At 36.9% G+C, this 20,984-nt stretch overlaps 4 protein-coding genes and 1 long non-coding RNA gene across 6 annotated transcripts; 3 read left to right on the forward strand and 2 right to left on the reverse strand.

Moving 5' to 3' along the window:
• Positions 1–684: 684 nt before the first annotated feature.
• On the reverse strand, positions 685–4,149 carry LOC108861963 (leucine-rich repeat receptor-like serine/threonine-protein kinase BAM1). The gene is made up of 2 exons (XM_018635964.2): positions 1,465–4,149; positions 685–1,367 (listed from the first exon to the last, which is right to left on the reverse strand). Exons 1-2 carry the CDS (start codon positions 4,046–4,048, stop codon positions 955–957), a joined length of 2,997 nt encoding a protein of 998 aa, XP_018491466.2. The 5' UTR covers positions 4,049–4,149; the 3' UTR covers positions 685–954.
• Positions 4,150–7,774: 3,625 nt separating this feature from the next.
• Positions 7,775–11,661, forward strand: LOC108805072 (probable starch synthase 4, chloroplastic/amyloplastic). Of its 2 annotated transcripts, none has more exons than XM_018577025.2 (19): positions 7,775–7,969; positions 8,051–8,090; positions 8,161–8,239; positions 8,362–8,490; positions 8,590–8,800; positions 8,867–9,001; positions 9,093–9,197; positions 9,284–9,382; positions 9,465–9,594; positions 9,675–9,725; positions 9,829–9,939; positions 10,021–10,133; positions 10,223–10,391; positions 10,473–10,559; positions 10,659–10,724; positions 10,829–10,945; positions 11,021–11,073; positions 11,155–11,254; positions 11,339–11,661. In XM_018577025.2, the coding sequence occupies exons 1-19, from the start codon at positions 7,845–7,847 to the stop codon at positions 11,456–11,458; spliced, it is 2,040 nt and encodes a 679-aa protein (XP_018432527.1). In that variant the 5' UTR covers positions 7,775–7,844; the 3' UTR covers positions 11,459–11,661. The 2 variants fall into 2 exon arrangements, with proteins under 2 accessions (XP_018432527.1, XP_018432528.1); XM_018577026.2 differs by having other exon boundaries at positions 8,593–8,800.
• A 1,846-nt stretch (positions 11,662–13,507) lies between these two features.
• LOC108856710 (probable sphingolipid transporter spinster homolog 1) lies at positions 13,508–16,274 on the forward strand. Its single transcript, XM_018630576.2, has 11 exons — positions 13,508–13,688; positions 13,930–14,061; positions 14,149–14,355; positions 14,437–14,512; positions 14,604–14,678; positions 14,758–14,860; positions 14,960–15,047; positions 15,129–15,405; positions 15,495–15,614; positions 15,700–15,907; positions 15,992–16,274. The coding sequence occupies exons 1-11, from the start codon at positions 13,603–13,605 to the stop codon at positions 16,099–16,101; spliced, it is 1,482 nt and encodes a 493-aa protein (XP_018486078.2). The 5' UTR covers positions 13,508–13,602; the 3' UTR covers positions 16,102–16,274.
• Positions 16,275–16,588: 314 nt separating this feature from the next.
• Positions 16,589–19,817, reverse strand: LOC108856709 (phosphoenolpyruvate carboxykinase (ATP) 2). The gene is made up of 10 exons (XM_018630575.2): positions 19,699–19,817; positions 19,319–19,615; positions 18,986–19,158; positions 18,742–18,895; positions 18,560–18,644; positions 17,882–18,455; positions 17,561–17,805; positions 17,303–17,472; positions 17,037–17,205; positions 16,589–16,936 (listed from the first exon to the last, which is right to left on the reverse strand). Exons 2-10 carry the CDS (start codon positions 19,603–19,605, stop codon positions 16,793–16,795), a joined length of 2,001 nt encoding a protein of 666 aa, XP_018486077.1. The 5' UTR covers positions 19,606–19,615; positions 19,699–19,817; the 3' UTR covers positions 16,589–16,792.
• On the forward strand, positions 18,472–19,120 carry LOC130495260 (uncharacterized). The gene is made up of 3 exons (XR_008934529.1): positions 18,472–18,611; positions 18,725–18,849; positions 18,977–19,120. It is a non-coding gene; the product is annotated as an uncharacterized LOC130495260 (long non-coding RNA).
• Positions 19,818–20,984: the final 1,167 nt, after the last annotated feature.

The following is a 20,984-nucleotide window of genomic DNA, read 5'->3' on the forward strand; positions in this document are numbered from 1 at the left end:
ATTTATGATCTTAGGAGAAATCATAAATGCTTCACATAGAACTAGAAATTGCTTCATGAGAAGGGAAAAGAGTTAGATAAGGAGATGTCATAAAAAAACATTTAAGACTTAGATTTATAGATAGTTTTTGCATGTGGAAGAAAATTTAGTAGTGAGATGGCTAGGTTTCATTTTCACTGTCTTACTCTTTATCTTTAACTCAAAACCAATCATTATTCCACCCTCCACGTTTATATACCTTTTGATCTCTATGACTTTTCCCACATGCATTGTTCTCTTTAAACTTTAATTATTGTTCCAAGTTAAAATATCCATCGAAACCGCTAAAGCCAACCGCAATCATATATAATCCCTCTCAAATTCATGTGTTAAGTTATAAATTAAAAAAAAAAATACATGTGCATGTATATGTTCAATTGTTCATCAACCTATTAGAGTATATCATTTGCGTTTATACCTTGATCACATCATAAACACACATTGTTAAACAATTATGTATTTTGTTTTAATTGTAAAATATACCCCTATCTAATATTTGTTGTCGGAATCATGTTAAGGTGAAAGCAATTTACGGTGATTCTTAGTAAAGACGATCTTTAGGACACTTGCAGATGCGTGACGCTACAGCAAGACATGCAAGAGAGTATTCCACATTAGACATCTCCTATTCTCAACGCATTAATATTCACGTATTTCAAGACAAAACTTTTAAATTAAACCCAACTGTACACCTTGATTCATACAAACTACTCCAAACTAAACTGAACCAAATTACGATAAATGCGAAAGCCGAGTAAAATGAAACACACTTAAAATCAAAGGAGTCAAAATAAAAATACCACTTAACCGGACAAAAGCACAAACCGGACTAAACATGGGAAAATAAGTGATTAACAACCAAATCTCATCGCTAATACCATCTTCTCTCACCGGAACCAACCCTAATTTTTACCACTAGAGATCGAGTAGATCCGGCTGACCTTGACCACCCTCCAGCGTCGTTGTCTTCTCCTCTCCGGCTGATTCCGTCGCAGGCTGATCCTTGGACGGTGGCATCTTCGGCACCTCAGTGAGAATCTGAACGACTTCTCTCATCGTAGGTCTCTCAACGGCTTGCTCTTCGACACAGAGCATAGCAACGTAGAAAACGTGCGTCACTTCGTGGATAGGAATCGAAGAAAGCCTCGGATCCAACACTTTGAGAACAGAGTCCTTGTTCGAATCAGTCATTTTACGAACCCACTGCACGATATCGACACCGTCGCCGAACTCACCGACGGGTTTTCTCCCGGTGACTAGTTCTAAAAGAACCACACCGAAACTGTACACGTCGCTCTTCTCATCTACCTTCAACGTATACGCATACTCTACACAAAACAACAAAAGATACTATTTAGAAACAGAGTACAAAACAGAGCAAAACAGAGCGTAAAGTTTGAAACTTTAAGGTTCTTTTTTATTTACCTGGTGCTATGTAGCCGTAAGATCCAGCGATGGCAGACATGCATTCAGAAGTACCGGAGTCTTGTAAGAACTTGGCGAGACCAAAGTCAGCGACATGAGCTTCGAAGCTGGAATCGAGGAGGATGTTGTTCGACTTAACATCTCTATGAACAATCAGCGGAGAACAATCGTGATGGAGATAACAGAGTCCTTTCGCAGCTTCGAGAGCAATCTTGTAACGCGTGTCCCAATGCAAGTGTCCTCCTTTCTTCCCGTGCAGCACCTCGCCGAGACTACCGTTAGGCATGTACTCATAGACAAGCAGATTCGTCTCGTGGTTAGAGCAGAAACCGAGCAGCCTCACGATGTGCCTGTGCCTAATCCTCCCCAAGGTCTGAATCTCCGCGTTGAACCCGTGGTCGTGGGAAGATCCGCGCGACATCGCCGCGAGTCTTTTCACCGCGACTTGGTCGCCGTTAGGCATGACGCCTTTGTAGACGATCCCGGCTCCTCCTTTGCCTATGATGTTGTCTTCTTTGAGAGAATCCAAAACGTCGTCGCACGTGAAGTCTAGTCTCTGGAAAGCCGTTAGCTTCCACGCTCGCGACTCGCTCGCCTTCTTCAACGACCTCGCTTTGATTATAGCCGCGACCGCGAACGCGATGGAACAAACGAGCAGTCCAAGAACGAGCAGTAGCTTCATGGAAGCGGATAAAGGTCCTTTACCATGACTCTGGTGAGCGACACCGTCTTTACAAGGACCGAGGTAAGGACCACAGAGGTCAGGGTTCGCCAAGAAAGACGTGTAGTTAAAGTAACTGAACTGTCCGGTCCCCGGAACTAAACCGGAGAGGTTGTTGTAAGAGAAATCAAGCGAGGTTAAGCTCTGCATCGACGAGATGGAGCCAGGGATGGTCCCGACGAGATGGTTTCTCGACAGGTTCAAGTAGTTTAATATCCTCATACCGGTGATCTCCTTCGGGATCTCTCCGGAGAGCTCGTTGCGGCTCAGATCGACGAAAGTCAAGAGCTTGCAACGGCTGATCTCCGGAGCGATCCGACCGGAGAACAAGTTGTGGCTGAAATCGATCTTGGAGAGCTGCTGGAGCCTCCCTACCTCCGAAGGAATCGGACCTTCGAACTTGTTCCCGTCGAGAAGAAGCTTCTGAACGCCGGTGAAGTTTCCGATCGCCGGAGGTAACGGACCGGAGAGCTGGTTGTTTGATAAACTCAACTGACCGAGATTAACCGAGACCTTCCCGGTTACCGGTAACTCCCCGGTTAAGTAATTATCTTGAAGCTCCACTTGAGTTAGTTTCGGTAATCCGAAAAGTCCTTTAGGGATGGATCCGTTTAAGAAATTCTCACCCATTCGGATCCGGGTCAGAGACTCGCATTTCCCCAGAGACTCAGGGATCGATCCGAACAGAAAGTTCCCCAGAGTGATTAGAGTCTCCAGCCTGTTACCCGCGCATAATCTCGGCGGCAAAGTCCCAGTGAGTTTGTTGGAGGAGAGATCCACGAGCCGTAACCTACCGTTCTCCCCGAGCTTCTCCGGTATGCTTCCGGTGAAGTTGTTCTCCCAGAGCTGCAGCACTTCCAGGTCCGGCAGCTCTCCGACGAACTCCGGTATCTCGCCGTGGAGTTTGTTTCTGAAGAGGTTCAGAAGCGTGAGGTTCTTTAGGTCGGAGAAGCTCGTCGGGATCTCTCCGGTGAACATGTTGTTAGACAGATCCATCGATTTCAAGCTCGAGAGGCTCCCAAGCTCCCAGGTGAGGGCTCCGGAGAAGACGTTCACTTGCAGGAAGAGCGTGTCGAGCTTCTGGAGCCTTCCGATCTCCGGCGGGATTTCTCCGGTTAAACCGCAGTTAGCCGCGTCGAAACGGACGAGCTCCGATAGGTTTCCGATCTCCGGGGGGAGACCGTCTACGAAAGCGTTGAAGTAGCCGATGTAGAGCTCGCGGAGAGTGGTTAGGTTTCCGAGCTCCGGAGGGATTTTTCCGGTGAGCTCGTTGCCGGAGACCGCTAAGTACTCGATCTCCGGCCAGGTTCCGTAAGAAGGAGGGATCTCGCCGGCGAAATAGTTTCCGCCGAGGTGAAGATGGCGGAGCTGAGTCAGGTTGGTGACGGAGAGCGGGAGGTTTCCGGTCATGTTGTTGTTGTAGACGTCGAGGACGCGGAGGTTGGCGAGGCCGGAGGAAATCTCGTCGGGGAAGGAGCCGTTGAAGACGTTGTTGGAGAGGTTGAGGTGACGGAGGCCGGAGAGATTCGAGATCTCCGGGGGGATAGGGCCGGAGATCTGGTTGTCGGCTAAGGAGAGGTTCTGGAGGAGGCGGAGATGGGAGACGTCAGGGGAGAGAGTGCCGGAGAGGTTGAGGCTCGAGAGGTCGAGAGAGGTCACGTGGCGGCGAGAGACGTCGCACGTGACGCCGGTCCATGTGCAGAAGCTGGTTGTTGGTTTCCATGAGGGGAGAGGGGAGTCTGGGGCGTCTCCGGTGAGAGAGGATTTGAGGGAGAGAAGGGCACGGAACTCGGAGATTGGTCGGCCGGTGGTGAAGGAATGAGAAATGTGGAGGAGGAATAAAAGAAGGAGAAGAGGCTTCATCGTTTCTCTCTCTCAGTCTCTTCTCTGTGAGAGATTAGGGTTAGAAACTTATGGGATGGTGCGAGTGTGGTGATGGTAAGTGAAGATGAAGTAGAAGTTGAGGAGGGAGTGATTTAATTTTATAATTGTAAACTTACTTTATTTTGAAATATCTTTATTTACCCAAGGTGTTTATTTTTCCGACCGAAGGAGATTGGTGCCACGTCAGATTTTCTATATTATTAAATAACTCTATTTTTAATTATCAAGTTTCTAAATCGTAACTATTGTAGCTGGATAAACAAGATTATAATAGTCCTGATTAATTAACCGATAAATGATCTTCTGATCAGGTTTTTCTATAATTAATGTAAACTTTTTATTTTACAAGTTTGATAAATTGTCGTTAAGTTTTATTTTGTTTGCTATTTTCATCAATTAGAAAAGGTTTCCGTCAACCTGTGTTCTAATCACTTTGCAAATTTATCAAGATTCAAGCCCTTACGTTTAGACTAAATGAATTGAATACACAACTTTATAACTTGTACGATTGAGAATATACTATTATCAGGGAAGGTTCATTTATTTTGTTTTGGAAACATGTTGTTCTCCAAGACCCAAGTATTGACAAAAACTGATATAATTTCTCATTAATACGACTACATGTCTGTTTATTACATTCTTCTAAACAATTCACATAAACAGGGTATTGTTGTTGTCCAAATAAAACAAAAATCACAACAGGAAAAACAAAAAAGCACAGGTAATTTATAGGAAACCGACAAAAGCTAAAAAGATCGTTTAATCCCATACGTAAGTTAATGATGCTTTTAAAGCGATAAACCCAATAATGCTTTAACGGTTCAGATGCTATCATTCCTCGGGCATCCAATGGCTGAGTCAAAAGGTTTACCAATCGTAGGACCGGTTCTGTAAAGCGAGAGGTTTACATAGTAATTGGGCCGTATGTGTTGGGCCCATGTGTCCGAAAATCAGATCTTGAATTATTATGTTCTTTTTAAATTATGCATTTTCACGTTACAATGCAATCGTTTTACTATTATTAATTGATTTATACTTTTATTTTTGATTTAGTCGATATTATATGAAGAAACAATATCACAATAGGTTTACATATAGTGTACTGTGATATATTTGCTCGTAGTATAATATATTAAAAACGATTAGAATATGAATGTGTAAATTCGTATTTAATCCCCGTGAAAGTATAAAATTAGAAAAGAAAAGTATAAGATTAGAAAAGCTACATAAAAAAAAGATAATGCAAATGATTAATAATTATTAAAAAGTAATGATATTGCTGGTAATAGAAAAATAACCAAAAAAAAGAAAAAACTTTCGCCAATTAGTTTGACTGAAAAGGACTACAATTACATTCTTGGCCTTGAACTTTAATGGACTGGTCGTTGCGTTGCGAGGGGATTACCAAACCATGCGTGAAATGACGTAACTATCCTAGTTCGTTCGATTAATGTACCAGCCTGAAGAGAGGGGTGGATGGTATTTTGTTGTGTGAGTGGAGGCCGTAATTAGTAATCCAGCTAACAAGGTTTCAACTCCAGCTGCTACAGTTCACTGTCACTCATCTATCAAAGAGATGAATTCTCTACTTTCACAGTATATATAATTATATATATTTATATTATAATAACATACATGGAATATTTTAAATATAAACAGTGTCTGAAACTTATAATATATCATGTAAACTAGACAGCTGACCAAATATTGATTTTAACCTAGTAGTGATAGTGGAACTTTTTAGCTGTAGTTATCTTCTTTTTAGACTTGGTTAGTGAGAACAATTCACTTTCTTTGCAGTATATATTGCTAAACGTCTAGGTATCTAAAATAAATCACAGACCATATCCGGAATGGTTATTTATTTACGAAATCCTATATGGTGAACATGTGTGAATGAAACTTTATGTAAGAAACTTAGTGGGTTTGATGAGGAAAGTTGTGAGAAGTAGGTGTTGAAGGAGATTCGTTTCTTGATTTTATACTTCAGCTTTCTCTTCCCTATTTCCAACCTTTAAATTTTAAAATTGCCTTGAAAACTGAAGTTTAAGTAAACTAAAAAAAAGTTAGCCGAAAATATTACTGGATGAAGCAAAAAGAGAGAAACATTTGGTTAAGAGTAATTAAGAGAAGAATCCAAAGCTCAAATATAAATTAATCCAACCATTGGAAGCACGTTGTATCCATTACTAAGCTTTTGTTTATTTGTTTTTGTTTATTCTCTCTAATCGCATCGTCTCGTGTAGTGTTCCTTTTTGTCTCCTTAAACGCACATCTCTATAAGGATTCTTACTGTATTATAGTAGTAGTTTTTACTTTTTACTCATTACACAATATTGATTCAAATCTTTGCTCAGCTAAAAAAAAGTTATCCTGGTTACTAATATATAGTACTTTGTTGATACTTTCTAATATATAGTGAGTAGAATGATTAGACCATTTCCGTAGCTTTTTGCTAATCATGTGAAATCTATTTTGAATGGTAAAACCAAGCTTAAACGGAAAGAATGAAGCTCACGAGCCATTGTTTATTTTAATGAAAAAAGGGTTGGGAGTTTGGAAGTGTATTATTTTGTGTGAGACATAAGCACAGAGATGAGATTTGCCAAGGGATATGTTTTTGCTTTTTCATAAAACCACATAGTAAAAGAGACGAACATGTTGCGAAAGCGACGCATGATGAAGAAAATAAAACCAATAGAAAGTATCAACAAAGTTCTCTTTATTTCTTTTGGTTTGAAATTGGAAATTATAACAAAAGCCTTTTTGTTTTGCAGTGGTCCATATGAAAGGTGAAACAGTACCCAATACAAGTAAAAAAAATGGGACCATAAAATTGTCATCTTCACATCATCGCTCTGTTACTGAGTCCGACCATCACGGACTTAAATATGGTCCAGTGAAACGATCCCCATAACTTATCTCTACGAGCTACTTTAATTAGTATGAAAACTTAATAACACATTAATAATACTTGAAAATGTATAGTATTTTTGAAAACAGGGGAGGAAACACGCTCAGAAGATTTTCTGTAATATTGATCACATGTTTGTTTCCCTTCTGCAGGATATAGGTAGACAGACCTAATTGTGTCAGATTGAGCTTGTGTCTCTGTTACAACTGTCTCGCATTTGCACATCATAAGACTATCAAAACAGGGTTACATTAGTGAAAATAGGATGGTATTGAATTTGATCAAAAGCAAAGACGTATAAATATTGCGTTCAGAGTTTGAGTGTTTGGGCGTATGTTTTGAAGAATGTAGCCGTAGTATGGTTCTATAACCCTCTAAAAATTGAAACAATCACAGAGTCACAAACACAATACTAACAATCTAAGGTCATGAACATTCTTTACATTTTGCGATTAGTCACGCGAGAGGAGGAAAACGAACAACAACATCGCAGCTCACACACAGCTACAAGTAAACTAACATGGCCTATATATCATAACGTCACACATTAAGTGATGACTTTATCTGTATTCTCTACAACAGAGATGAAAACTGAATAATTCTGTTCATATAATGGGTTATAATGGGCTCAACAACTGGGCTTTTGAAGTAATAACGGTTTTGGGCTATTACCATCACTTTTTATCCGCCTTGTCACAGGGGCGAAATTCGAAACTAACGATAGTTCTGGGGTGAATGTTTAAGATACTAATAAATAGAGGAGTGCTATTGAAACTTCCCGGCTGTTTTTTTTTTTTCTTTTCTATTTTGTCGTTCCCGGTCCGAAGTCACTAAGCATTATCGCCGGCGATTCTGCAAACGATGCAATCAGCGGCGAATTTTCCGGTGATATGGAATCTATCGCCACTTGGATCGTCATCCTCGAAAGTTCAATTAGTGAACCTTAAGCAGCATCGAAACAAGGCTCACTCGCTTCGTTGTTTGAGGTTGATTTCGAACTCTGTCGTCATGTTAATCATAAAAGTAACATTGATCACTGATGTACATTTTTAATGTATTCATTACAGATCAAAAGGGAATGAAGAAGAGTTTGAGAATTCTTCTCAGGTTAGTATATTTCTTTCTTTTTTTTTTGGTGATTATATTTACAGAAGATAACTTTGGTTAGTTTTAACAGGACAAACTTGGAGTGTCTTCTGTTGTAAAAGAAGATAAACATAAGGATATATGGAGCCTCTTTAGAGAAGCTCAACAAAGTATATACTTCTTATTTTTTTTTATTATATAGTTTTCATATTTTTCTAGTGATTTCTTGAACATTTGTAGTTAACTCACAGATTGTATTGTATGGTATCGTCATTGTTGTGTGTGTGTTTAGATATCCTTTACTTAAACAAGCAACGCCTAGCTGCCGTTGAGGAGTTAGAGAAGCTGAAGAATGAGAAAGTTGAATTGCTAGAGAGGTTAAACCAATTGGAAGCAGAAATTCAGATTATAATCAAGAAAGGTTTCTATTTATTTATTTTTTTCCTGCTGTTGACTAGTGTGTGATGTGATGATACTGATACTATTCTTTTGAAAATATTTAATCATGTATATAATAAAGCAGATAAGTCATCTCTGTTATGGGAGTTACTTCTCCGTATTGATTCAATGGTGATCAATGGATTGATTGGTACGGAAGAAGCTTCGTCCATGAGACAACTGGTTAGGGAGCATGAAGCGAACATCTCTGAGTTTCCTCTTGATGTCCTGCAACAGGGAGATGATGCCCAAGTTCTAGCAGAACTTAGACGGTTCCCAAATAAAGGCAAAAGGTGACTATTCTAGTTTAGTTTAGTTTCAATCCATTTTTATATTTTAATATTATGCTTTGATTCCAGGAATGGTCTCCACGTGATTCATATTTGCACCGAGATGGATCCACTAGTTTCTGTTGGACCTTTGGCTTCATATATTACAGGACTCTCTTGTGCACTCCAAGGAAAGGGCTACTTGGTTGAAGTTATACTGCCAAAGTAACAATCCTTTTAAAAAAATACATTATAATTTCCATTAACCACCAACTTCAGTTGTTGAAGCAAAAAAAAAAATCTTATTCGTTAATAGATACTCTACACTTGATTTGGACCAAGTGGAAGGGCTTAGAGAAATCGAAGCTGTTACATATTCTTATTTCGACGGTCAGCTTCATGCTAATCGAATATGGAATGGGTGAGTGAGTTATTGTTTCTTTCTTATTAATTTTTTTTTATGTTCGTTGTTAATTGAAAGGCAAAGCAGGACCTTGTTTATTGCAGAGTTGTCTCTGGAGTAGGAGTGACACTTATTCAACCATTGTATTATGGTTCAATGTTTAGCCGTGACAAAGTATATGGCTATCCAGACGATGTTGATAGGTCTGTACTACTTCCACTAGTTTGATCAACATTTTCTTTTAGACTTGGTTTGATTTTTTTTTTTTTTTATAATGCAAATCAGATTTGCCTACTTTTCTCGTGCTTCGTTGGATTACATTGCAAAATCTGGGAAGCAGCCTGATGTGTTACACATTCACAACTGGCAAACTGCAATAGTTGGACCGCTGTTTTGGGATGTTTTTGTTAATCAGGTAAAAACTTCCGAGTTCATAGTTAAAGACACTGATCACGCCTTAGTGTTCTTATTGCAGTCTCTGTGCGAATCATGTAGGGACTTGAAGGTACTAGAATACTCTTGACATGCCAAGGATTTGTCTCGAAGGCAAGCCACTTTGCTTCTTTTCTTCCCTTTTGTGTTTTAAACATTCTACATTGGACAGATACGGTTAAGAACTTGTGTATAGCATACGGTCTATGTGTTTTAGTGTCTTGTGCCTCCTGAGAAGTTGGAGCTATGTGGGCTTGATCCAGCTAGTCTTCATCGTGCTGATCGCTTACAAGATAACACGAATCCACAAGTTGTTAATATATTAAAGGTAAGTGGTGAGGAAAGATTCAGTACAAGTTAATTACACACGTGTTCTCACATTTGTCTTTGCTTTTTTTTTCTTACTAAGGGTGGTATTGTCTACTCAAACAAAGTTGTAATAATGCCATCTTCACCTTCTGAGGGAAGCACACTCCATCGTAAATCAATCCCTGGTCTCGAACCAACTTTAGCTGTTCACAAGTAAGCTCCTGACACTTTTCTAGCCATCTAATACGATACAGTCTGATCATGGTATTAATAATTGCATTTGTCGTTTCTTAAAATTCTAGGGAGAAGTTGTGTTTTGCTCCTTTTGCGTTGGACAACTCAAAATGGGATCCTTCAATAGATGTTTATCTCCCTGAAAACTACAGTGCTGATGATTTACGGGGGAAATCAACATGCAAAGTTGAACTGCAGCGTCAACTCGGTTTAGTGGAGGATGCTTCGACCACCATTGTATGTGTTTCCTCGCTTTCTAAAAGATCAAAAGCTATGAATTCATTCACCATAGCTTGAAGTGTATACTTGTCTCTTAAGGTAGGGTGCATCTTCTCAGAGATATCAGATGTTGATCTTGAGAGCTTGAAGTCACTTGTGCGTAGTACAAAAAAGAATGATGTCCAGGTTCTAAGTTGCTCGCATCATTTTTCTATCTGCAGACTGTAATACACTTCCCAGTAACCTAACTAGTCTTCTCTTTTCCTTTGTTAACATAAAAAACAGTTTGTTATAATGATGATGGATGAAGATCAGATGATGATAATCAAGGAACTGGAGAGAACTGATGAGGTAAAGCAGTAAACATTTCTTACATTATTTTTGTATAATGTTACTTTCATCTATTAGCTTCCTCACTAAGAAAACGAGATGTTTTGTATGTAATCTTTGAACAGGGAGGGAATCTGAGGGTTGTAAAAGGAAGCAATGAAGCTGTTTCTCATTTGATTATCGCTGGATCAGACATTATGCTTTGTATAAACTTCTTCCAAGATCCACTTCTCCAAGTCCCTGTATGTTTCCCCAAAACTCCTATCATTGCTCTTATCAGATTGGAATCTGATAAAATCTATTCTCTCATGGTGCAGCTCAAGGCTTTGAAGTATGGAACTGCTCCAATCGAACTAAACCCTCAAACCATGTAAGAATATGTCTGAGTCTGTCTTTTGCCCAAAGACGGTTAGAAAACGAAAATATAATTAACAAGTAATTTGTTTCTCAGGCATGTTGGAGGAACACATGAACAAGAGGCCACCACCACTGCTAAATTTTACAATTCTTTATTCGGAAGAATGTCCTTAGGCCAAGCATTGGATCTTATGGTGAGTAGTAACCTTCCTTTGCTACTTTTAAGGAGAAATATTATATTTTTTTAGACGCTAGATTGGATCTGTGTGACGATGCAGAAAAAGGATGGGAGGTTGTGGGAGTTAAAGATAATGGAAGCAATGGAGAAAGACTTGTGTTGTGACGTTCACGTCTCTGCATATACTTCCATTAAAGAGCCTGTGAAGAAGAAGATTTGAAGAAGAAGAAGAATGAAGCAGTAAAATTCGAACTTGTATTTGGCGATCCTGGTCGTAAGAGACTTTTTCTTCCACCATCCCACTCCAAATCATACTACATAAGAACATAAAAGGACAGTTGACTTAAGAGTAATGTAAATCAATTCCTCATGTGGATATCATTCCAACGACAAGTGATTAAATACATCACGTAGCTTTGTGCCTGTGTGTTTAGTAAGATTAGCAGTATGTTTATGGCTGCAACTGGTTTTTCTTACCTGGAATATGCTGAATACTAGAAATATTTGTGGAACAGAAAAAAATGGAATGATAGAATTTCTTTTTGTCGAGTGGAATGATTGATTAAGTGGAATAAAAACTGACATTATTAATGAAATAATGAATTACATGTATTGGTGCACAAAAAAATGAATTACATGTATTGATGATGGTTTCAATTCCTTTCCTGAACAAAAGAATAAGTTTTATAAAGGATTTAACTTTTTTTATTTCATTCCAAAATAGAATACCAAAAATAGGAATTGCATTTAACAGCTTCATGGTAACCGGTGAATAATTTTTGGAATTCTATGAAATGATTCATTTCAAACAATTGTATTCAATAAAATGACATTTCAATCTTATGTTTTTGTTTGTAAATGAAAGAAAGATAAAAAAAATTTCTCACTCTCTCTTTATATCATTCTGTTGATTAAAAATAATAATTAGAAATCGATATTGTTATCATTTTTTACCTCAAAAACTGAAATAAATAAAAAACTGGAAATACAAATAAATCGTTATAAATCAATTTTGAAATAAGAATATACTTCAAATCAAACCAATAAACTCTAGCTTGTAGCAATAGAAAAAATATGTCATATATGTATATTATTTAAATCTATCCTGCTGATATGTATCAGCAGTTTAGAAGAAATATAATCATTTTCTTCTTTGACACCCACGATATTGTTATGTATCAGAAGTTCAGAAGAAACGGAACCAAGATACGGATCATAACCACCGATATGATAGACATGGTTTTGGACTCAAATGCTTTTGTAACTGTACTAAATGATTGGTTAAATTTATCTCATTTTTAATTTTATTTATTCTAAAATTATTAAATTTTTATAATTATGATTTAGTTTTAGTTTAAAAGTTTAAATACATGAAAACTGTACTAAATTTTCTCAATTATAATTTAGTTTTAAGGGATATTAGTGGGATACAAATTCGTAATGATTGTCAATAATACTCCTTCAAAATCTAGTATTATTGGGAACTAAATTATACTCATAAAACAAACTTCAAAAATCTTGCATATTTCTTCTAAATTCTTAAAATTAATTATATTATTTTCATGAACTTTTTAAATAAAAAAAATCTTTAGAAGTCTTTAAAAAGTTAACAACTTTCGAATCAATTAACTCTATATAAATTATAACCTCCAGTAATTCTCTCTAACTCTATAGCTACAACAACAAAAGTAAAAAATATATTTTTATGTAAATTAAACAAAATCTAACATATTTGATATTTAAACAGTACCATCTGTAAAATAAAAAAATCATGTATAACATAAAATAAATTATATAATTATATCTACAACCAACATAACTATAACAAAATATTTTATTTTGATAATTGTTTTGAATATTAAATCTCATATCTCACATGTTTTACTTGAAATGCCAAAAAAATATATCTACAACCAACATAACTATAAATCTTTAAAAAAAAATTCATCCATAGATTCACAGCTATAGTCAAATCAACAACAACATAAATTTCAGTTAAATTTTTATAAGTACAGTCCAACTAATCACCAACAAGGACCTAAAAATAGCTTATTACGGTTTGATTTGTTTTTCTTTTCAACTTATTGTTTGAACTGTTTTCCTATTATCTAGTATCATTCTGTTTAAATATTTTTTTAGAAAAAGAAAAATCAGAAACTCAGAAGATATCGGTGTGATTTTTACTGAGAATAACTAAATAAGAAAATCATAATAAGTTTGAAGATCGTAAGTTGTTAAGAAGAATATACCCTTCTCCAAATAAAAATAGAAATCAACAAGAGAGAGAGAGAGAGAGAGATGTATATATAAATTTAAATACTAAAAAGAAGGAAAAAAAGACAGAGTGTGAAATTGCGAGAGATAATGACGAAATATGGTGAGCAGAGAGATTCTCCGGCTATAGCAGCTTCGACGGTCACCGCCCCAAAACGATTTTTGACTCCTGGAAGGTGCAATTACGATTATAATGATGATGATGATGATGATGACGATAATGATTTTTTTTGTTCTCTCTCTCACACGATTTAAGCGTGTGTCTGTCGTGTGTGAATTGAATTGTATAATCTTAGGATTTGGATTTTTATGGATTCCATAAAGGTTTTTTGAAAGCGAGAACTTCGTGATTTTGAATCTCTGTCAAAAAAACTGTAATAAAATTCTAACTGTGAGGAATTGTATATTTTTTGTTAGATTCGTGACGATCTTGTGTATAGTGAACCTGATCAATTACGTGGATCGAGGAGTGATTGCGAGTAATGGTGTTAACGGAAGCTCGAGGACTTGTGATTCCAAAGGCCTCTGCTCTGCTGGCACTGGCATTCAGTAATAATATACTCTCTCTCTCTTTTTTTCTTCTAATATTTGATTAATGAAAGACTGAAACTTTGTGTTGTTGATAACTTGATACAGAGGAGAGTTTGGGTTAAGCAACTTTCAAGATGGTCTTTTGTCTTCTGCCTTTATGGTTGGTCTTCTTGTTGCTTCTCCCATCTTCGCTGCCCTCTCCAAAAGGTTCACGCCTTTTAAACTGATTGGTGTTGGACTAACTGTTTGGACTCTGGCTGCTGTTGGTTGCGGCTTCTCTTACAACTTCTGGATGATTGCTGTTTTCCGAATGTGATTGTCTCTGTCTCTCTCACTCTTTTGCAACAATTCAATCTTCTGTTTGTGTTCTTTTAACATGTTTTCTTTTAACAGGTTTGTTGGGGTTGGTGAAGCTTCCTTCATTAGTCTTGCAGCACCTTACATCGATGATAGCGCTCCTGCTGCACGGGTTTGTTTCCATTGCTGATTACTGTTAAAAGTTTTTTTTTCGTTTCTCTGCTCTGCTTAGACTAGTTTTGATCGTCTTTTTTTTTTTTCAGAAAAATCTGTGGCTTGGACTGTTCTACATGTGTATACCAGCAGGAGTTGCTCTTGGCTACGTGTTTGGTGGATATGTAAGACTCTTTTCTCTTTATTACAAGGATATATATGATGTTTTATGTTTATATATATTGTTTGCTTTTAACGTTTCAGGTTGGAAACCATCTTGGATGGCGTTGGGCGTTTTACATTGAGGCAATCGCAATGGCTTTCTTTGTTGTTTTGTCCTTCTGTATCAAACCTCCACAGCTCAAAGGTTAGCCGTTGTTATCTTTTCGTTCTTGCTATTAATTAATCATAGAGTTTCTACTGGTTACTTTTCATTAATATGTTCCTCCTCTTTGTGTGGTGATAGGTTTTGCTGCTAAAGAATCGAAGAAACCCTCTTCGTCTATTGAAACGGTCGCTCTCACACATGCGGAAGCTAAAGCCGTAACCCCCAAGTAAGTATCAGCTACTCTGAGCGTCTATATATATATGTACACACACTAACATTCTTAAATTTTTCTTTTTGGGGAGTACAGACCAAAGACTCAGAACCTGGTAGTCGTATTTGGAAAGGACATGAAGGCTCTTTTCAGCGAGAAAGTATTTATAGTAAACGTTCTTGGATACATCACCTACAACTTTGTGATCGGAGCTTACTCGTATTGGGGACCAAAAGCTGGTTTTGGTATCTACCATATGAAAAACGCAGATATGGTTTTTGGAGGCCTTACTATCATCTGTGGGATCATTGGGACGTTAGGCGGAAGCTATGTGCTTGATCGCATCAACGCTACACTTCCAAACACCTTCAAGGTAAAAACTAAGATCCAAAACTTTCACTAAACACACCTTTTTATTACAATGATCAAATCCTTATCTTTGCTTGATTGTTTTTTATACAGTTACTAGCGGCATCAACTTTATTCGGCGCAGCCTTTTGTTTCGTTGCTTTCTGCATGAAGAATATGTATGCATTCATCGGTCTGTTTGCTGTGGGAGAGATTTTAATCTTCGCTCCACAGGTAAATATAATCAAAGCTTTTAAAGAGTTTTCTTTAACAGTTGCGCGAGCTTACAACATTGTGTATTCTTTCTTCTTTTTTGCAGGCTCCGGTTAACTTTGTGTGTCTGCATTGCGTTAGACCAAACTTGAGACCACTATCAATGGCATCTTCAACTGTTTTGATCCATATCTTAGGAGATGTTCCTTCTTCTCCTCTGTATGGAAAAATGCAGGATCGTCTCAAAAACTGGAGGACATCAACTCTTATTATTACTTCAATCCTCTTCCTCGCAGCTATCATATGGGGCATTGGTTAGTAGTAGTTGAGAATCTTTTTTTCTTCTTGCTTGATGTGATGTATAATTTTCTAAGTAATCAATGTGTATTTGTTTGCAGGGATATTTATGAATAGTGTGGACCGTTCTAATGAAAAGAGTGAAGATGAGATCGAGGAGGAAGAGAAATTGGAGACCAAAGCAGACAACAACAACTCTGTTCCCGTCTAATTTTGAAGACATTCATCAATTTTTCTTCCACCACAAAATAATTTTTTATATTTTTTTCTTTCACAATTGTTCAGTTGAACTACAATTCATTTGATTCATTTTCTGTCTCCTTGCTTCTTAATTTCTTTGGTGTACATAAACTAATTTTTTAGAATAAATTTTTTGCTTTGATCCTTTTGAGTCCCTTATAAATGGATGGTTTTGTTTTCTTTGCAGCAAACATTTAAGGGAAAAAATGTAAATATACTTCAAGCAACAAAATCACAAAGGTAATACATTATCTAATCTTATAATTCTATTTTAAAAACTATTTTAAATGTGTAATTGTTACAAACCCTGATTATCCTTTTTGAGTCTTAAGTAAATTCACAAGAAACTTAGATCAACAATATACCAAAAAGTGCTTGACAGAGGATTGCGACATTGCAACTAATTGAAGAAAGAAGCACTTATTTGTAGCGAGGCGGTTCCATGAACAGAGTATGAAAACTTATTTTTGGATAAAACATTCAGGAAAGAAAAGAAAAAGAATAGTTCTCATTTCAACTAGAACAGAAATATGACAGAAAAACAAATAAGCCGCCAAATAGATGTCTAAACATTATTCATTTTATTTTTAAATGACCATATAAGCCGTTTTATTTTTATTTTATTTTTTGTTTAAATGGGTTGGTTCATCATCTTCATTACTTTAGAAGTTGGGACCAGCTGCAAGAATCTCTTCAGTCAATTTGCCATCATCTCCGATCTTATGACTTGTGAATGTCTCAAAATTGTTTCTGAACAAACCAGCTAACTTCAACAATGTGTCCTTGTAAGCCTCTTTGTCTTCCCACTGCACCAAACAGAACACACATTCATTCATAAATGGATTATTATTCTCACTCGTAACAAATACTACTAATAATTTCTTGTTTATTTTCTTTCCAACTTACTGCATTCATAGGTTCCAGAATCTCAGAAGGCACTCCTTCAACTTCATTTGGAATCTCCAAACCAAAAATCTCTGTTTTCTGATAAGTTGCATTCAACAGACTTCCCGAATGTATAGCATCAATAATCTTTCTTGTATACGCCAACTTGATCCTACTTCCAGATCCATAGCTGCAATATTTATCAACAGTACAAAGTTTTAACAGTTGATATATGTTTATTTTTGTGATTACGTTTGAGAGTTTGAAGTATAAATGGATGGCAGTACCTTCCACCGGACCAGCCGGTGTTAACAAGCCAACCAGTGGCTCCTTGAGCTTGCATTTTCTCCGCTAACATAGCTGCGTATTTGGTTGGGTGAAGCATAATGAAAGCAGCACCAAAACAAGCCGAGAAGGTAGCTCGTGGCTCCTTAACTCCCTCCTCTGTTCCTGCAACCTACAAAAACCACATATTCGATTCTCATCAACCTTAAACTCGTCTTTGGTTGTGTCTTGTATGGTGACGATTATATAAGAAGACTTACAAGGGCAGTGTAGCCACTGATGAAATGATACATAGTCTGAGCAAGATTCAGCTTGCTTATTGGTGGCAACACACCAAAGGCATCACAAGCCAATAGGATCACGTTCTTAGGGTGTGGTCCAACGCACGGTATCTTAGAGTTAGGGATATACTCAATCGGATAAGCCGCACGTGTGTTCTCCGTCACCGACTTGTCGTTATAGTCCACTTCTCTCGTGTGCTCATCAAACACAACGTTCTCCAAAACTGTTACGTGATATATATAGTTAGGGTAAACGTTTTTGTGAAAAAGAAAGGAGTTTCGTTTTAAAAATCTACGTACCAGTTCCAAACTTGATAGCGTTCCAGATATCAGGCTCTTTCTCCCTCGACAAATCAATGCATTTCGCGTAACAGCCACCTTCGATGTTCGAAACTCCAGCATTACTCCAACAATGCTCATCATCACCAATCAAATACCGGTTATGATCGGTCGACAATGTAGTCTTTCCGGTTCCAGATAAACCGAAAAAGAGAGCAACATCTCCTTCTTTTCCCATGTTACAACCGGAGTGAAGTGACAAGATCTTTCGCTTAGGCATCAGGTAATGCATCACACCAAAGAGCCCTTTCTTCATTTCACCAGCGTACTGTGTCCCTAGAATCACCATCTCTCTTCTTCCTAGGTTTATGTCGACACTAGTCGATGATGTCATGTAGTGAGTGTAACGGTTGCATGGGAATTTTCCAGCGTTGTAGATGGTGAAATCGGGTGTCCCGAAATTCTCTAGCTCTTGAGGTGTTGGACGGATACACATGTTGTGCATGAAAAGTGAATGGTAAGCTCTTGCTGATACTATTCTGACTTTGATTCTGTTCTCTGGGTCCCAGTTCAGGAATTGGTCATTCACAAACACCTGACCATAAGAAATAAATTATAACCAATGATTGCTTTTTATATAATAGTGCAAAAATAATTTTAACTACAATCTTTAATTAATGTTTGTTTGGCTGAGTTTACCTTGTCCAAAGAGTTCAAGTAATCAACAGCTCTTTCTCGGTTCACCAAAAAGGTCTGTTCATCCATCTCAATGTTTGGTGATCCTCTGTTTATAAAAATATGTAACATAAATAATTTGAGTTTCCAACATTATATATTTGGGTGATGTGCATTATGTAAATGTAGATAAGAGAGGGACTTACTTTCCCCACCAAAGCTCGGCCGCAGTTGTCTCATCCTTAACCACACGCTTGTCTTTAGGAGACCGGCCAGTTTTGGCTCCCGATAACGTCGCCAACGCACCGTTCGATGTTATAAACGATCCTTTCTCATATTTTATCGCCTGCTCGTACAATTCTGCAAATCATGAAATACGAAATGTGACTTTTGTGTGTTTTTTAAATCAAAACTTGTTGATGAAAATGGGTGGCGTTTTAGGATGGTTACCGGCGGGAGAGAGGTTGTGAAGGATATGCGTGAATTTCAAGCCGCTGTCACTGACGTCAGCAGCTGGAACTGATGTAGGAGTGTGTGGCACGTGTGCCACTTTCGCGGCCGACGTGGGATCTCCTTTGATTAACTTCGGTCCTGTCTCTCTCGTCAACGAAGCCAACGATGCACTGTCGATTCATCAAAAATTTTATCTAACGTCTCGTTACCATTGTTTTATCAAATTTCATATAATATATATATATATATTATCGACCGAGGTATGTATGTTGGTCCATGATTGGTAACATGCAAAACGATGAAACTATTAATAACGAATATTGTACATACCTGACGGATTGAAGCATGGTGTCGCGGGAGGAAGGAGTGGTAGGGCCACTGGTTCCCATCACCAGACCACCTCCTTCTTTGCGAGGAGTGGTAGGAGCAGATCGTTTCTTCTGGAGACTGTGGAGCTCGTCGATTGTCTGGAAGTTTACCCGCGATGCGGTGTCATCGTGACATACGTCTACAGACTTGGCTCCCTTCTCCGTAGTGATCCTCGGAAGCGCATCACGCGCCGCCGCAGCCGAGAAACTGAAGTCTCCATCAGTGTTTTCGATTCCGTTCCCCGCCATTTTCCACCAACTTGTGATTAAATATACACAATTAACACACAATAATATACAGGTTTATGAATGTAAAGAGAAGTATGAAGAAAATGTTATTACCGGTATGTCTTCTCTTTTCTTCTTGTAGAATAATAAGAATATATAAATAAGAAGAAGAAAAAAATTATGGAGGAGAGGAAATCAATGGTTGATGATGGAAAAGAAGGAGACGAATCCGCTTTTATAGGCTTTCCTTTGACTCGGTTTCTTTTAATCCAATCAAAATAGGCGTCTTAACTATGCTTGAACGTCATTGGTCTTTAGCTGATTCATGATTATCACGTTACAAATGTAAGGAATGCGTATATATGATATTAATGTAGGTAAGATTATTAGTAGTCTAATATGGTAAGATGACTAGACATTGCGTTGGCCTTAACACAGGATTAGACACTTATGGAAATGTGGTAGATCAATTTGTATACTACATACCCGATTTGTCCGATGGTCGATAACGTTTTCGTGTCTCCGCGTTTGTAATCATACGACGACCATGGATAACAATATATTTTTGGATTTCAAATGTAAAATGTCATTTTCCAAAGTAGAAAGTACACGTATCTTTTGATTGCGATTTTTTCTCTAATCAATATAGATTATTCCTTCAGTTGTTTGACAGTTTTATAACATTAGGCGAAAACTTGAAACCCGTATTGTACTCATGTATATATGTTTAAATTGTATTTTGATGTATACTATATTTTTAATAAGTACTAGATCTTGACCCGCCCAACCGGGCGGGTATTTATTTTATGTTTTTAATTTTTTTATTTATAAATGATATATTTAAAATATTTAAACATAAAGTTAGATTGAAAATTAACATTTGTAGTTATAATAAAAATTAAAAGTTAAAAAAAATATTTTGATATAAATTTTAAATTCCGAATTAAAATAATATAGAGATGGGTCATAATTTTTTCAAATTCTAAAATCTTAGCATTATTGATAAAAAATCAAATAATTTATAAATAAATAAAATATGTAACATATTTGAAATTAAAATAAATTTGTTAAAAAAAAATCTTACGCTATTGTTGTTTATTTTTATAGTTTGACCTGTGGCTGTATAAATATTTGCTTTCACTTCAATTTTTTTCTTTCTTCTAATGATAATATCTATATATATATAAATTAATATGTATTACATAATTGTTAGTATAACATTTTAAAACAAAAAAAATATTTATTACTTTAAATAATTATACTATATGATTTTAGTCGTCTATTATATCACAGTGTATCATATAAAAATCTAATATTTATAACTAATTGGATTTATATTATAAAAGTGTTATACTAACAATTTATAAATAAAATATTTTATATTTTATTTATATGATATA

The sequence above is a fragment of the Raphanus sativus genome, chromosome 5 (assembly GCF_000801105.2).
Source record: "Raphanus sativus cultivar WK10039 chromosome 5, ASM80110v3, whole genome shotgun sequence".
In the NCBI taxonomy this organism is placed as follows: domain Eukaryota; kingdom Viridiplantae; phylum Streptophyta; class Magnoliopsida; order Brassicales; family Brassicaceae; genus Raphanus; species Raphanus sativus.

Bases quoted from the DNA above. Each gene is read 5' to 3' on its own strand.
- LOC108861963 (XM_018635964.2), bottom strand. From the start codon at position 4,048: ATGAAGCCTCTTCTCCTTCTTTTATTCCTCCTCCACATTTCTCATTCC. The intron at 1,368-1,464 runs GTAAATAAAAAA...TGTTTTGTGTAG, and splicing joins TTACGGCTACATAGCACCAG to AGTATGCGTATACGTTGAAG.
- LOC108805072 (XM_018577025.2), top strand. From the start codon at position 7,845: ATGCAATCAGCGGCGAATTTTCCGGTGATATGGAATCTATCGCCACTT. The intron at 8,091-8,160 runs GTTAGTATATTT...TAGTTTTAACAG, and splicing joins AGTTTGAGAATTCTTCTCAG to GACAAACTTGGAGTGTCTTC. The intron at 11,074-11,154 runs GTAAGAATATGT...TTTGTTTCTCAG, and splicing joins GAACTAAACCCTCAAACCAT to GCATGTTGGAGGAACACATG.
- LOC108856710 (XM_018630576.2), top strand. From the start codon at position 13,603: ATGACGAAATATGGTGAGCAGAGAGATTCTCCGGCTATAGCAGCTTCG. The intron at 14,679-14,757 runs GTAAGACTCTTT...TTAACGTTTCAG, and splicing joins GCTACGTGTTTGGTGGATAT to GTTGGAAACCATCTTGGATG. The intron at 15,615-15,699 runs GTAAATATAATC...TCTTTTTTGCAG, and splicing joins TTTTAATCTTCGCTCCACAG to GCTCCGGTTAACTTTGTGTG.
- LOC108856709 (XM_018630575.2), bottom strand. From the start codon at position 19,605: ATGGCGGGGAACGGAATCGAAAACACTGATGGAGACTTCAGTTTCTCG. The intron at 17,806-17,881 runs GTACGTAGATTT...ATCACGTAACAG, and splicing joins CGCTATCAAGTTTGGAACTG to TTTTGGAGAACGTTGTGTTT. The intron at 17,473-17,560 runs GTAAGTCTTCTT...TGGTTTTTGTAG, and splicing joins TCAGTGGCTACACTGCCCTT to GTTGCAGGAACAGAGGAGGG.